The sequence below is a fragment of the Artibeus jamaicensis genome, unplaced genomic scaffold (genome assembly GCF_021234435.1).
Source record: "Artibeus jamaicensis isolate MK-2021 breed Jamaican fruit bat unplaced genomic scaffold, CSHL_Jam_final scaffold_3151, whole genome shotgun sequence".
Classification (NCBI taxonomy): Eukaryota; Metazoa; Chordata; class Mammalia; order Chiroptera; family Phyllostomidae; genus Artibeus; species Artibeus jamaicensis.
The window spans coordinates 2,432,616-2,446,414 of NW_026522037.1; the positions used below are offsets into that span (position 1 = coordinate 2,432,616).

Here is a 13,799-nt window from a genome sequence, read left to right on the forward strand (position 1 = left end):
ATAACGAACCCTGGGAAAGACCTCAAGTGCCCAGGGCGTTGAAGGACAGAGTGGCCTTTCCTGCCCTCTCTCCTGCACTTTACACATGTTTCTTCGTGCCCAAGGGGAAAAAACAATAAACTTTAAATAGCAGCTGCAGCCCCGGAGGGGACGGAAAACAAACGACTCTGGGAGGCTGGGAAAGCAGAGGCGGGAGGGGTGAGACCCAGGACTCACCTTTGACGCTGCTCAGAGACAGGGAGCGCTCCTGGTCTGCCAGCGCAGTCCCCAGCCGGCCACTGCCACCGCTGTCCTTCTGCCGGGCCACGGCCACCGCGATGCCCACCGGCGGGTGGCGCACCTCCACCTCACCCTGGGCCCCGGAGCCCTCACGACCAAAGGCCTTGGCGCTCTCGGGCCTTTCCGGGTCCCGCTTCAGCTGCCGGCCCCCGCCGGGGGCAGGGCCCCCGGGGTGTGGGAGGCGGGCCTGGGCACGTGGGGCGCCCGTGGCGGCGGGGGCGGGTTCGGGTTTCATGGTGCCCAGGCCTCCAAAGGGGCTCTTCTTGCCACAGCCGCCGGGGCGCACGGGCCCGGCCTCGCGAGCGAAGCTGCCGCTGTACTTGATGAGGCTCTGCATGGCGGAGCCCTCTCCGGGGGCGTGGGTCGCGGTGTGCAGGTCCGTGCTGGGCCTGGCACAGGCGGCCGCGGCGCGGGGCAGCGTGACCCCAGGGTCCAGGTAGGCTTTCTTGGAAGCCGAGGCCTCCTCCTCCGCGCGGCTGGCGTGGTGGTGCTGCGCGGCCAGCACGGCCATCTGCGTGGTGGCGAAGTTGCCGAGTTCAAACGGTTTCCACTTGTGCTCAGGGCCCGCGGGCGGGGGCGGCCTCGTGGGCTCCAGGCCGAAGAGCTTGGCAGCCTGCTGGGAGGAGGCTGCGGCGGGCCCGCGGGGGTTGCGCTCGCAGGGACGCGGCTCGGCCTCCGGCTTAAGCAGCTCCTTGGCGGGGAGGTAGGCCCGGGGGTCCGGGGAGGCCCGCGCAGCCCTTGTCGGTGGGGCCTCGGCGGGTGGCGGCCGCTTGAGGGAGCGGATCACAGAGCTCTTCTCACGGAGCCCCTCCGGCCGGTCGGGAGGTGGCCGAGGGGACCCGGGCGGTGCCTGTAGGACGCCAGGCCTGGCCGCCTCGCGCTCCCGGGCTCGGGCATCGCGCGCCTGCGATGCGATCTGGATGGGCCCCGGGCGCTCGTCGAAGGCCTCCACGGAAGGCACGAAGGTGGGCGCCACCACGCGGTGCTCGCGGCCTGGCTCTCGCGCGGCCGCTGCGGGGAAGATGGTGTACACGCCGGCGGGGCCCGGCTGTGAAGCGAAGGTGCCGGCGGAGCCCACAGGAGGCGCAGGCGGGACCTTTCCGGGGGGCAAAGGCGGCAGCGGAGAGGGGCAGGGGCACGGCCCGGGCAGCAGGACCTCCCGCCGCAGCCGCGTGCTCTCATCCTGACGCGTGGCATCCTTGGCGCCGCGGGCCGCCTCCGCCATGAGCGCGGGGAGCCCTGCGTCTCCCGCGCCGTTGCAGAGGCTGTGAGCAGATGGTAGTGGTGGGTTCTTGCTCTTGGAGTCGCCGGTGGTCACGACTGGTGGTCGAGGTGGCCCCGGCTCAGCCAGGAAAGGCGACAGGCGCTCGGTGAGGCGCAGGTGCCCTCGGTCCTGGCGGCCCTCGGCCCGCGCCTCCTGGGTCAGATCCACAACGCCCCGCGGCCCAGCGGCCTCCTCCCGGGTCCGGGGGTCCTTCTTGCTGAACAGCGGGGGCGGCTCCCCGCTGCGGCCTGCCCGCTCCTTGGCCGGGCCGTCCCGAGAGGAGCCTTTGGCGGGGGCGCCGGAGGAGTGGCCACCTGGAGTCCTGGAGGAGGGCGCCTGGGAGTGCAGGGCGCCCGGAGCCCCTGGGGCGGGCAGGTAGAAGCCGTCTGAGGAGAAGTAAATGCCCAGGAGTGAGCAGGCGCCCCCCTCTGCCCCACCAAGACTAGAGGTCGCTGGCCCCCCCGAGGGGGCCTGAGGGGCGTCCTACCACCCAGGCTAAGAAGGGCCCTGCACAATGCAGGCTCTGGAAATGGGCAGAAACCGGTTTAAATCTCGCCTGGTCTCCAACTAACCTTTCCTGGCCTCAGTTTCCCCATCTGTGAAAGAGGAGAAAGCCAGGGTGTTTTAAGGGCAGCCCAGAGTGCCTAAGAAGGCAGCCTAGCACAGAACAGCTAGAAAGCTCCGGAAGGCTGAGGGGTTGCCCAAGAGCCCGTAGGGGCTCTTAGGGGACAGGTGCTGCCTGGTGGGGGTCCCAGAAAAACCCTCCACCCCCCAACACCCCCCCCCCGCCATCTCCCCATTCCTGCCTCCTGACCTTTCTGGGTATCGAACATGCTGGGCTGGCCCAGCTGGCTGAGGAGGGGGCTCCCGCTGCTGGGGGGCTCCAGGTGGTTCAGGTGGAGGTAGGACGGGTACAGCCCACTGGGCAGGTGGGGGAAGCCTGGAAGAGAGGAGAAGGGCTGGGCCGGGCCGCCTGCCGGTGCCTCCCACAAGGCGCTTCCTTCTGGCCTCCCCCTTCCTTGGAAACAGAAGAAGCCTGAGGTGTCACAGCGGCTCCAGGGGTGAGGCTTTGCCCCTGGAGCCAGAGGCTCATCCGCGCCTCCCTCCTTCCCTCCCATGGCAGGCAGCCCTCGGGCTCTGAAATCCACCAGGAAGAGGATCAAAACGGATGCAAACAGGACCAGACAATGAGGATGGCAGCCCCCATCCCTGGCCAAGCAGTATCGCCCACCGCTCTGCCTTTGTGATTCTCATTTAAAGCTCAAAAGACAAAAAAAGAGTCCTGGCTGGTCTGACACAAGGCCACCAGCTCGAGTCCCAGTCAGGGCACATGCCTGGGTTGCAGGCCAGGGCCCCAGCTAGGAACGCGAAAGAGACAACCAATCAATGTATCTCTGGCACATCAATGTCTCCTCTCCCTCTCTTTCTCCACACCCCCCTTCCCCTCTCTAAAAATAAGTAAATGAAGTCTTTTTTTAAAAAAGAAGACAAAGAAATAACACTCTTACAGCCCCCCTTTTAATAAACAGGAAAACTGACAGTCGGAGAGGACCACTTGCCAATGTCCTGTGGCGGAGGACCTGGTTTCCGACCAAGGTCCCCACAACCCCTAATCTCAACCCAACACAGACCTGGTTTAACTGGCTCCCTGGTCCCTGCCCTGCTGTGAGACCCCCAAGCAGGTCACTGGCCGTCTCTGAACCTCAGCTCACCCAGCACCTCTGGCTCCCAGGACTGAACCCTCCTGCCCAGGGTCCTCCCAGCACCCGCCAGGCCCTACCAGAGACGCCCAGACTCGGAGCCTTGCAGGACAGAGAAGGCAGGAAAGCAGCCCCCTCAGGAGACATGACGCCTGGGAGGACCCACAGTGAGGGACAGGGCTCAGAGCTGCTCGGCAGGGCCCGGCCAGCCAGGCTGGGGGGGCCCTCGGCCTGAGCTGTGCGTCCTCTAGGACCACAGGCCCCCTGGGTGTCCCTGAGAGACTGGAGTCCCCCGTGCTGGGGGGGGGTGCAGGGCTGTCCCTGGCCACACTGGGCCCCTGGCCCCTCCACATCGTCACCTGGTAGTAACACAACAGTCACTGAATAACCAAGACCACTGACACTCGTTACTGAATTTAATCGCTGAACCAGTGACCCTACACAGGTATTGGGTCCCTCCGAGTTCTCATCTGTAAACTGGGCATGACCACATCCCCTCCCAGCTTGTTCTGGGGCTGAAGTGAGTTCCAGCGTGCAAGACCTGGGACATGGTGAGTACCCTTGGTTTGCTGTTGCTATTATCATCACTGGTACTTGTTGGCGAAAAATGGGGATGTCAGGTAGGGCTGGTGGCACACAGGCACCCAGAGGCAGCAGCCCCTGCTCCTCCGGCCCCTCCAACCCCTCCCTGGGGGGGGGGCTAAAGTGGGCTCAGATGGGCACCCCGCCTGGGACGACTGTCCACCATTCTAGGCTCTGAGCCAGGTGCCGCCCGCTGTGCAGAGCGCACCCGATGGAGACTGTGCAGAGGAAATGGGGAGGCGGGGCTCAGCCTGCAGCGGGAGCTCCCAGGGCCCTAGTCTGCTGGGACTGGGACTGGGACCAGGAGCAGCACAGGACACCTAGGAGGCAGGAGGAGGCAACAAGCGTTCAGCACCCAGAAGGTACCAGAACCAGAGTGGGGGAAAGTGCAGCACCCCAGCCCCAGGCGGTGCCTTCACTGACAGAGGGGAAACGGGGGGGGGGAGGAATCAGAGATGCAGGTGTGCTCAGGGTCAGCAAGAGCCCCGAGTCTGGGCCATCACTGCAGAGCTGCCGCAGGAGAGCCGGGCAGCCCCTGGTCCCCTCCCACAAGGATTACCCAGCACACCGCCCAGGGGAAGGGCTGGTGGAGCCAACTCGGCCCTCTCTCAGTGTGCTCTGGCAGCAAAATGGCCGGTTCACGAATAAACACACAGACAAATTTGCCCTCACAACTGAGAGGCAATGGGAGCGGGGGACGAGCTGAACCCCAAAGGGTGAACAGGAGACAGCCGGTGGGGTGTGTGAGGGGCTGCAAGCAGGGGGGGGTGGCTGGTGCAAAGGCCCTGCGACAGCGACAGTTAGGAAGAACAGCAGGGATGGCCGGTGACACATCTGAGCCACAGTGGGGAGGGGTGACCATGGAGGTGGAGTGGGGGGCAACTCGGGAAGTGCTGGGGACAGCAGCCCAGCAGCCCTCACCCCCCCAGCAGCCCACCCGGCACACTCCTTACCTTCATGGGCATGGGTGGCCCACAGCTGCACCATGGGCAGGTTGCTCGGGGTGGGGGAGCGGAAGGAGAGGTCAGAGGGCAGGGGCACCGGGCTCCCGTGGGACGAGGCTGAGGGCCCCATCCCGCTGGCCACAAAGCTGCCCAAGAAGGCCTCGCCTGCGGAAAGAAGGGGGATGTCAGGCAGCCACCAGGCCACGCTGCCTGGCCCGCCGCCCACGCATCCCAGACTCCCCGCTGTGAGCAGCGACACTGACTGCCCCTCCCCTGCCTGCCCCTGGGCCTCAGGAGGGGCCAGGGCAGCTCAAGCCGACCCCTGCCCCAAGGACAGTGCCCAGCTCCACTCCGAGGAGGAGCAGTTCTCTCCATCCACAGGTAACGGCTGAGGTTGGGCCTCCCAAGGCTGTGGAGTGAGGATGTGGAGCGGGGGGCTCATGGGCTGAACCCCTACTTCTGCTCTGGGCTCCTGGACCAGGGAGGTCTCCCACGAGTTGGGGAATGGCCTCCCAAGGGCCCCAAAGTAGTTCTGCACAGGCCAACACCCCCCAAGTCCTCAGTCGGCCCCATGCACCCATTTAACGGAGGAGGGAGCTGAGATGCAGGGTCTGATCCCTCATCAGGTGAGCGGTGGTGACTCTGCACACTCAGAGCGGATCCCAGCACCAGTGACCTAGTGAGTGAACCGCCAGGGCAACAGTCCCTTCAGGGAGCAGAACCCCCCGGGGTCTCTTGAATGGAGGGGGTTACAGTAGCTGCTGCTCAGCAGGACAGTCATCTGCAACCTGCTCCCATCACTCCCACACGACACGGGGCCAGGCCCACACCCAAGGAGACGCCTCCTCCTTCCCAACCCCAGGGGAGGACACTGGCAGGCCTCCCGGTGACAGGCCAGAGGGAGGGCTTCCCTCACCTGGCCTCAGTCTGCTCATCAGCAGAATGGGGGCAACACCTCCCCTGAGAATTGTAGCGAAGCAGGAGGCTTGCACTTAATAACGATAGTAATGATGATGATGACGGTAACTGCTGGCAGCACCCACCCACTGAAAACCAGGCAGGTGGTCTCTGTCCTCTGAACACCCTCGGGAGGAGAGGCAGAGGCCGGCACACAGAGCGGGGCACCCTGCCGGGTCCAGCTCTGGCCATGCCTGCTAAGGGCTTCCCATGTGACCCCTCGGGGAACCTCCCCTGTGAGGCAGGCACTGTTTGTGACCGCCCAGAAGTGACGTGACTGCAGGGGGCGTGCAGGGGGCAGGGGACTCTGGTGCCCAGGAGGCCCCAGCTGGCCCCCGACAGCTCACAGAACCCCACCCACCCTGTGGGTCCCCAGCAGCCCCATGGGCAGAGCCCGTGTACGACAGATGCTCACCAACCACCTCTGGCAGGAGGCACAGGATCCTAAATCGCCCACCCAAGCCCTTCGGGGTACATACGGGGAAACTGAGGCTGCAAGGAACAGGCAGGGCTCCCACCAGAGTCCCCTGGAGTGGGGACTGCAGCAGGCTGAGTAATGGGAGGGGGTCAGAGGCGCCACCACCGCCACCCCATGCCCAGGGCCCCAGACTGCGGTCCAGCCCTGTGCGGGCCCCTCACCGGACTCAGCGCCGAGGCCTGGGGACCCAGGGCCATGGTGGCCGGTCAGTCCAGCCACGCAGTCCGAGCTGGGGCATCGGGGGCCCCCAGGGCCCCACCTGGCCCGGGCTTCCTCCTTTGGCAGGCGTGCGGGCGAGAGGCTCCGGAAGCCGGCAGCCAGAGGTTTGCGCAGGGCTTACATCAGCCGCCAGCTCTTCCTGCCTCGGGCCACGCGGAAGCCGGGTGGCCCGGGCCTGCCCCTGCCCAGACTTGTGAAACCCGCCCTGCAGCACCCCAGGCCTGGATGCTGCCAACGGCCGGAGCCCACCACTGGGGCTCAACGGCACCCGAACCCCCCCGGCATAGCAGGCACAACAGCCGCCCCTATTTGCACAACTCCAAGGCCCCGCCCCTCCCCAAATGGTCCTCCTCAGGCAGCCCAAGGATCTCAAATACGAGTGAGATGAACTCGGGACCCCCAGGCGCCCCGCCTCCCTGTCCGCCTGGCCCTCGAGCACCAGGCCCCAGACCTTCTTCGAGACCCCTCCTCGTTCAGTCCACCTTGGGGCCTTCCTGGCATGTCCTCGAGCCACAGGAGCCCAACCCCATCCCCAGTCCCCACTCAGGACCACTTGGAAGTACAGATCCGGCTCCGCGACATGCCAGCCCGTCACCCCTCTGCCGGCGGGGATCGCAGCCCCTTCCCGGCCACGTCCGGACACACAGCCTGTGAACCAACTCCACAGGACAAGAGCAGATGGCTGGTACTCGAACAGGAGACAGGCCCGCCCCTGACCCCCAAGGGCACCACGTGGCACGTGGGGCCCTCCCGGCCGGCCTCCCAGGGTGGAGCAGGGCAGCCGACCCCACCCCACGGCACCAACGCCTGCAGACTGCTTCCTGAAGCCCATCAGCACACCTAGCACTCTTCTCCCGCTCTGGGTGTGCCCCCTGCACCCCAGGTTGCCATCCCCACCCCTGGGGGGCCAGCACTGGTCACCTGGGCTCCCCTGGACCTCTGGGCCAATCAAATCCTGCCCCACCCTGGGTCCCAGGCCGCCCCCCCCTTGGTGGCTACAGGCCTCTCTGTCGACTCGACACCTTGGGAGCCAGGACCGAGAACCATGGAGACCTGTTGAAGGCGCAGTCACCCACACTCCATCGTCGTCACCCCTAACAGTGGTGGCTGGTGCCAACCCAGCCCCCAGAGGCACTGACACCATGCACACTCAACCTCCACCTGCGGTGCTCATGGCGTCACTCAGCCGTTCCCGGGGCACAGACACCCACAGGTCACAGGGCCCCAGCACCGGGTGGGGGCCCAACGTCCAGCAGTAGGCCCTACACCCCTCCTGTGGGCAGTCATGCTCCAGCCCCCAGGAGACCCTGGGAGAGCCTTCCCGCCCTGGACGCTGCAGCAGTAGCCACTTGCGGCAAACGGGGCACTTGAAATGTGGCTCATGAGACGGAGGAACCACAACTCAAGTTTTATTAAATGTTAATGAATTTGGACTTACTGTGGCCACACACTGGGCTGACGGCCCCTCCCTGTTGGAAACGTGCCTGGGGCCAGCGCCGGGCCACCACAAGGGGGAGGGACTGGCCAGCAGTCCAGGAGGTGACACACACACTAACCTGGAACCGCCGCCCACCGGTTCTGGGACTCTGGGCAAGTCCCTAATGTCCTCAGGCTGCATGAAGGATGGCATTGACATCTGCCCCCGCGTGGGTGGATGTGTCCATATTTCTGCAATGCTTCCACAAAGTCCAATGAGAGGTCGGCTGTCGTTATGACTGTTACTCCCATCACTTACAGTTACAAACCCGGGGGCTCAGAGAAGCGGAGCCACTGTGCAAGGTCGGGGTTCCAGCTCCGCCCCATTCCTGCCTTCCAACAGAACATCAGCTTTGCCACCCGCGAGAGCCAGCGGACACCCGTTAGGGATGCGATAAATGCCCCGAAACATGCACTGTCGAATGGTTAATTGCACGAGATGTAAATTCCACCTGGATCTTTTTTTTTTAAGTGAGGGGTAAGATCTGCTCTCTGCCTCCACACCCAGCCTCCTGGCCAGGGGACCAGCCGCACTGCCAGGCTGCAGAGGGAAGCAGGTCGTGGAGCAGCTGTTCCAGGACCTCCTCTTCCCGTCCTGGCTCACCCCCCACCACGGCCCTGGGGGTGAGGGACTCCGGTCCCCCCACTGCACAGACTAAGACACTGAGGCTCGGAGAGGTTGTCCGAGTTACTGCCCCTGAGCGGCCAGGTTGCTCTGCCAGCGCCACAAAGAACCGGCCACAGGAAGTCCAGCTCTGGAACCCCACCCTCAGGCCCTCGGCTCAGCCCTGGCTCCGGCTGGGCAGTGGCCCCTCAGCTCTGAGCAGGGTAAGCACCCCCCACCCACCCAGTGCAGGTCCTGGCCCTCAACAGTTCTGCTACAAAGGCCATGCCCCGTGCGGTGGCCTGGGAGAGGGTGAGCAGCGAGCAACCCCTCCTACCCCCCACCCCCGTCCCACCCCAGCGCCCACAGTGCTGAGGGGCCCTCCCGGCCCTTCCCACCCCCCCCCCACACCAGCAGCCACAGCAAGTGCCTCAGAAGCCACAGGGACCCAGAGTATGGGGATGCGGGCCAGCCTGCCTCAGACACCCAGTACACTCAGCTGGACTCAGAGGCTGGCCAAGGTCGCCCAAAGGTAGAATTCAAATCCAGACAACACCTCTTCCTCCTCCACCCCATCCCGCCCTTCCACACTTAGTAGCCAGGGCCCCTGCGTGCTCACTCAGTCGAAGCTGGAGAATGTGTCTCCAGGCACACCCTACAGGGGCTGCGTGGTGCCACCTGCTGGCCAGTCCCAGGAAGGTGATGGTGAGGCCCCCTCCAGAATCTCGCCTCTGCAACCGCTCGGTAAACAGTCCCGGGCTGGGCTGGTGCGGGGGACAGCCTGGACGCCATTCCCCCTCCAGACAGGGCCAGACGACCTGCCCACACCTCACTCCCTCTCTGTTAGCTGGGGTGACACAGGACGACGGTGGGGCCTTCCCTAAGCACCCCTTGACCCGCTCTGCCCAGCGTGACTTTTCCTCACACTGCTGATCCCCGTGTATCATACCACACGCATCAGCTCCTTCTTTAGGGCCCCTCCGTCCACCAGGGCAAGAGTCCGCAGGCAGGATCTGGAAAGGGTCCTCCCGCACCTGCGGCGGACAACACTGAAGGCACTGGCCTCCCTGCCAATAAAGCTTTATTTACAAAAATGGGTGGGGGGCCAGGTGTGGCCCTGGAGTGCAGACTCCTGCATGTGAGAACTACGGCAATGTGAGCTTCCTCCACTGCTGCCCCACACAACACACAGAGGAGATGCTCGGTGAACATTTATGGCCGGGGAGGGGCAAGGTCCGGGTCCACAGGGTGGAGGAAGGAGGAAGGAGGAAGAGTCCTTCCCAGGGGCTGGCCGCAGGCATCCACAGGGACTGGAGCCAGCGATACTATCAGGGGTGGCAGGTGGGCTCAAGACTCACTCCTCAGTCATTTCGTAAGTTATACAACGTCCAATCACCAATCACCACGTGGTACACCTCGAACAGAATGTGGTAAGTTGACTGTAACTGGAAACTTTTTAAATTATTTTTTGAAAAAGGCTTCAGGCCCTCGATTCCCGGCCTCCCCACGCCCCGGGCTCTGGGAGGGTGGGGTCCTATCTCTCGGACGGATAAGACAACTCAGTCTCTGGTTCCGCAACCTGCACCTTTTCCCTCGGCTGCCGTGCCCCGCCCCGGCACTGGACCCCATTTTCCTGCCTTCACTCCCAAAGACCCCTCCCTGACCACACATCTTCCCCCCTTTTTTTTCAAACGTCTGCGCCCCACAAGCGAGAGACCGCTTCTGTTCCAATGTCACCAAAGGCTATCAGAGAATCTGGTTGGCAAGATCCAAGCAGGGTCACCGCCCAGCAAAGAGCTCATTCGAGCCCAAGGCACATGACGCGGGCGCCCCTATGCCAGCAGCTGGACACAGCGAAGGACCCTCTGGACAAAATGACCCTCAGACTCCTGATGGTCCCACTCAATTTGGAGACCACTGTGCTCTCCACACCCTTGGTATGCACGGAATCTTATCACCTGCCAGAGACTCCCAACCAAATTACAAACAAAAGAAGAACTACGGGAAACGGCATTCGGCAAAAAGGTAACGTGTTATCGGGACGAGAAACGATCCAATTAGATGAAGTCATTTTCACCTATCAAACCAAGTGAAATTCCTTCTGGTTGCCGGAGGACAGGGTGGGAGGCAGGAAGGGTGGGGACAGAGGACACCTGTCCCTAGGTTTTGCATATCCACAGAGCCAACGATGACGACAGAGGTCCAGGAAGGCGCACACCCAGGTCTGGGGATCCTTCCCGAGGGAATCACGGGACTCGAGGGTGACCACGCAGTTGCCCGGATCCTACTGGGATCCACCCACAGGCCCAGTGCGATCCCAGTCAGCTCCAGGGGTCAGACACCAAGGGCCACCACTCACACGAGGACCTGCAGGGAGTCAAGTTCATAGAGACAGACAGGAAAGCGGGGGTGCCGGGGACTGGGGGGTTGCTCCATGGGGACAGAGGTAGGGCCCGCTGCGCTGGAGCACAGCGCCCGTGAGAGACCGTATGGGACCGGACAGCCCGAGACAGGGCACCGGGTAAAGCACTAGTGATTCTGTAATAAATGCTGCTGGCCAGCTTGGATCTCCACATGGGGAAATCCATGACCTTGACCACCTACCTCACACCCCACACAGAAACCAACTGCAGTTGAGGAGCAGGTCAACCTTCGAGGTCTACCTGCAAATGGCAACGCCAGAAAGCACCTACCGGAAAATACCTTCAGGGCCGAAGGGTAAGCCCAAAGGGCTCTTCAAAACCCTAGAAAACAGCCTTCGCCATAAAGATAAGACTGTCATCCTGGATTATGATAAACTAACAACTATTCATCATAAGACACCTTTAGGGGAAAGAAAAGGTGAACCACCTGGTGGGACAACCCCTGTGCAGCATACCGACACCAAGGAAGGGCTTATACCCAGAACCAGGACTTCCGCAAGCCAGGAAGGAAGAGAGACGACCACGTGTCGTAAAGACAGCAAGCAGCTAGACCGGAGGGTTACAAATGAAAAGGCTCCAACAAGGTGCTTGGCATCCGAAACAAGGGAGAAAACAAGAATCAAAGCTACCGAGACCTCCCCCCCACCCCCCCACCCCCCGCCGCCAACCAGAAGGGTTCGTGTGCCTGAAAGGAAAGGGGGACCTAGTGGGGCGCAACCACTCACTGTGAAGAATTCTGCAGAATCCACCAACCTTCCCAACCCAGTTGCCCCCTGGTAGGTGCTGTGCTCGCCATATTGCCAGAATCGTCCCCACTAATCGTGGCCAAAACAGGAAAACCAACCACCCAAATCACTGTCCATTAAGAGCTGGATGAACAAGCCGGGACATCACCACACAATGGAACCCCTACAGCGAGGAGAATCACAACCACGTGGACGCCACGTGCCCGCAGCAATACCAAGTGTGCAACGTGCAAGGGGGGGGGGCGCGGCGGTGGCGGAGGTCACCTTGGGACGGGGGGGGGAGAGATGGGCATTGAGGTTTCTTTTTTAACCTGGCTTGATGGTTGCACTGGTGGGTTCAGTCTGTGAAAAAAATAATTGCGCCAAATGTTTACGATCGGTGCTCCTTTCTCCGTGTATGTTAATCCTCGATTTAAAAAATCCTTTAAAAAGAGATCCGCCCTGACCGGTGTGGCTCAATTGTTGTTCCGAAGGTCGGAAGGCCTCGGGTTTGATTCCTGGCCAGGGCACATGCCTGGGTTGTGGGCCAGGCCCCCGGTCGGGGCACATGTTCAATATGTCTATTCACAGCCATGTTTCTCTTTCTCCCTCCCTTCCCTTCTCTCTAACAAATAAATAAAACCTTAAACAAAAAAAGAGAAAGAGAGAGAGATCAATTGATGGGGGAGGGGCACTAATCACAGCACAGTCAGTACTACACTTAGGGTAATTTTCATGGAAATCTCACTTTGACAGAATTTGCAAAAACCCAAAACTTGTAAATAAATTAAAGTGAAACAAGAAAGGAAAAAGGAAGAGAAAGAAAAATTCCTACCAATACACCTCCTCCGCCTTGGCCCCTGCCTTCTTTCAGGCCATAGTCCCAGGCCCTTCACTTACCCACTGTGTGACCCTGGAAAGGTAAAACAACCTCTCTGGGCCTTCCTTTCCCCTAGAGCAAAATGAAGGCAGCAAGCAAGTACAGAAGCAGAGACTGGGGCCACCCCTGTGTTCTCTGCTTTGAGGCAATCCTCTCTCCCAGGGGACAGGACGGGGTAGGAGGGTCGGAGGTTGGGGGGGGGGTGCCTTACCCCGAACAGTATTGGTGCTACGGCTTGGCCTCGGGACCTGTGGCTGCCGCCACGACCGTCCCCGCGCTCCCATCCCGGTGGCAGACTGGCCGAGGGTCTAGGAATGCCGATGCTCCAAGTCAAGCAGACACCTGGGAGCTGCAGCAGCTTCGAGAGCCTCTGAGCCACCAGGCTAGACCAACCTGACTGTCAGCAGGGGAGGGACCCAGCGGGGCCTGGGGGCTGGCCCTCGGGAGGCGGGCCCAGACACCCCACCCCTCACTGCCCTTCCCTCCGCCCAGGGACCCCACCCCCACAAGGGGGGTCAGATCCCAGCAGGCATCTTTTAGCATCCCGTGACCCGCAGCTCCTCCTCCCGCAGAGGTCACAGCCTGAGAAGGTGACTGGGTTTGACGCCAGCCCCTCCCCATTCTGGAATTTGGGCTCCCTGTGCAAAGGCACTTTGACTTTCCTCAACCAAGCGCCCAGCCCACCAAGTGGGTCCTCAAACCTAAGTAACGGGAACCCCAGAGCCCCCAGGACGGTCAAGGCCACAGTGATATGCAAATGCATCCACCCCAGGGCCCCAGACATATCAATTCTAAAGCAATTACAGAGGATTTCCCCATAGATTTGCTTTACCCCCACAAAGGAGATCTGGGCCTGGAGGAAGAGGCTGAGGTGGAGGGGCGGGCCTCCCAGGAACTCCAGCTTCCAGGCCAGGCACCTAGTGGGGAAGGCCGGTGCCTCTCAGGCACCGCCCAGAAGGAGAGGGGGTGACCCCAGGAGAGGGGGTGCAGATTCCTCTAACCAGACGAATCCTTCCCCAAAAGCCAGAACCTCACGAGAATGACAGTAATGGGGTTTAAAAAGGAGAGAAGACCAGAGAGGAACAGAGACAACTTACCTCCCCACCACTTTGCAAGCGGGAAAGCCAGGACACAGGGGCCTGTGAATTGCAGGGGTGGGACGGTGGGAAACGAACCTGAGCTGGGGGCAAGGAACCATCAGCACCCAGGCATTCCTGAGACGGCCCTTTTCAAGGCCAGGGTGCAGAGAGGGGCAGGGGGGTGCGTGG

The 13,799-nt window shown here is 62.3% G+C and overlaps 1 protein-coding gene across 6 annotated transcripts in view; it reads right to left on the bottom strand.

Moving 5' to 3' along the window:
* Positions 1 to 13,799, bottom strand: part of TNRC18 (trinucleotide repeat containing 18) — a 75,304-nt gene that overhangs the window by 48,736 nt on the left and 12,769 nt on the right. For all 6 annotated transcript variants that reach the window (XM_053656970.1, XM_053656971.1, XM_053656966.1 and 3 more), the window contains exons 3-5: positions 4,779 to 4,934; positions 2,358 to 2,483; positions 217 to 1,929 (exon numbers count right to left, since the gene is read on the bottom strand). In XM_053656970.1, coding sequence (XP_053512945.1) covers positions 217 to 1,929; positions 2,358 to 2,483; positions 4,779 to 4,934 — 1,995 coding nt within the window. The remainder of the gene's footprint in view (positions 1 to 216; positions 1,930 to 2,357; positions 2,484 to 4,778; positions 4,935 to 13,799) is intronic.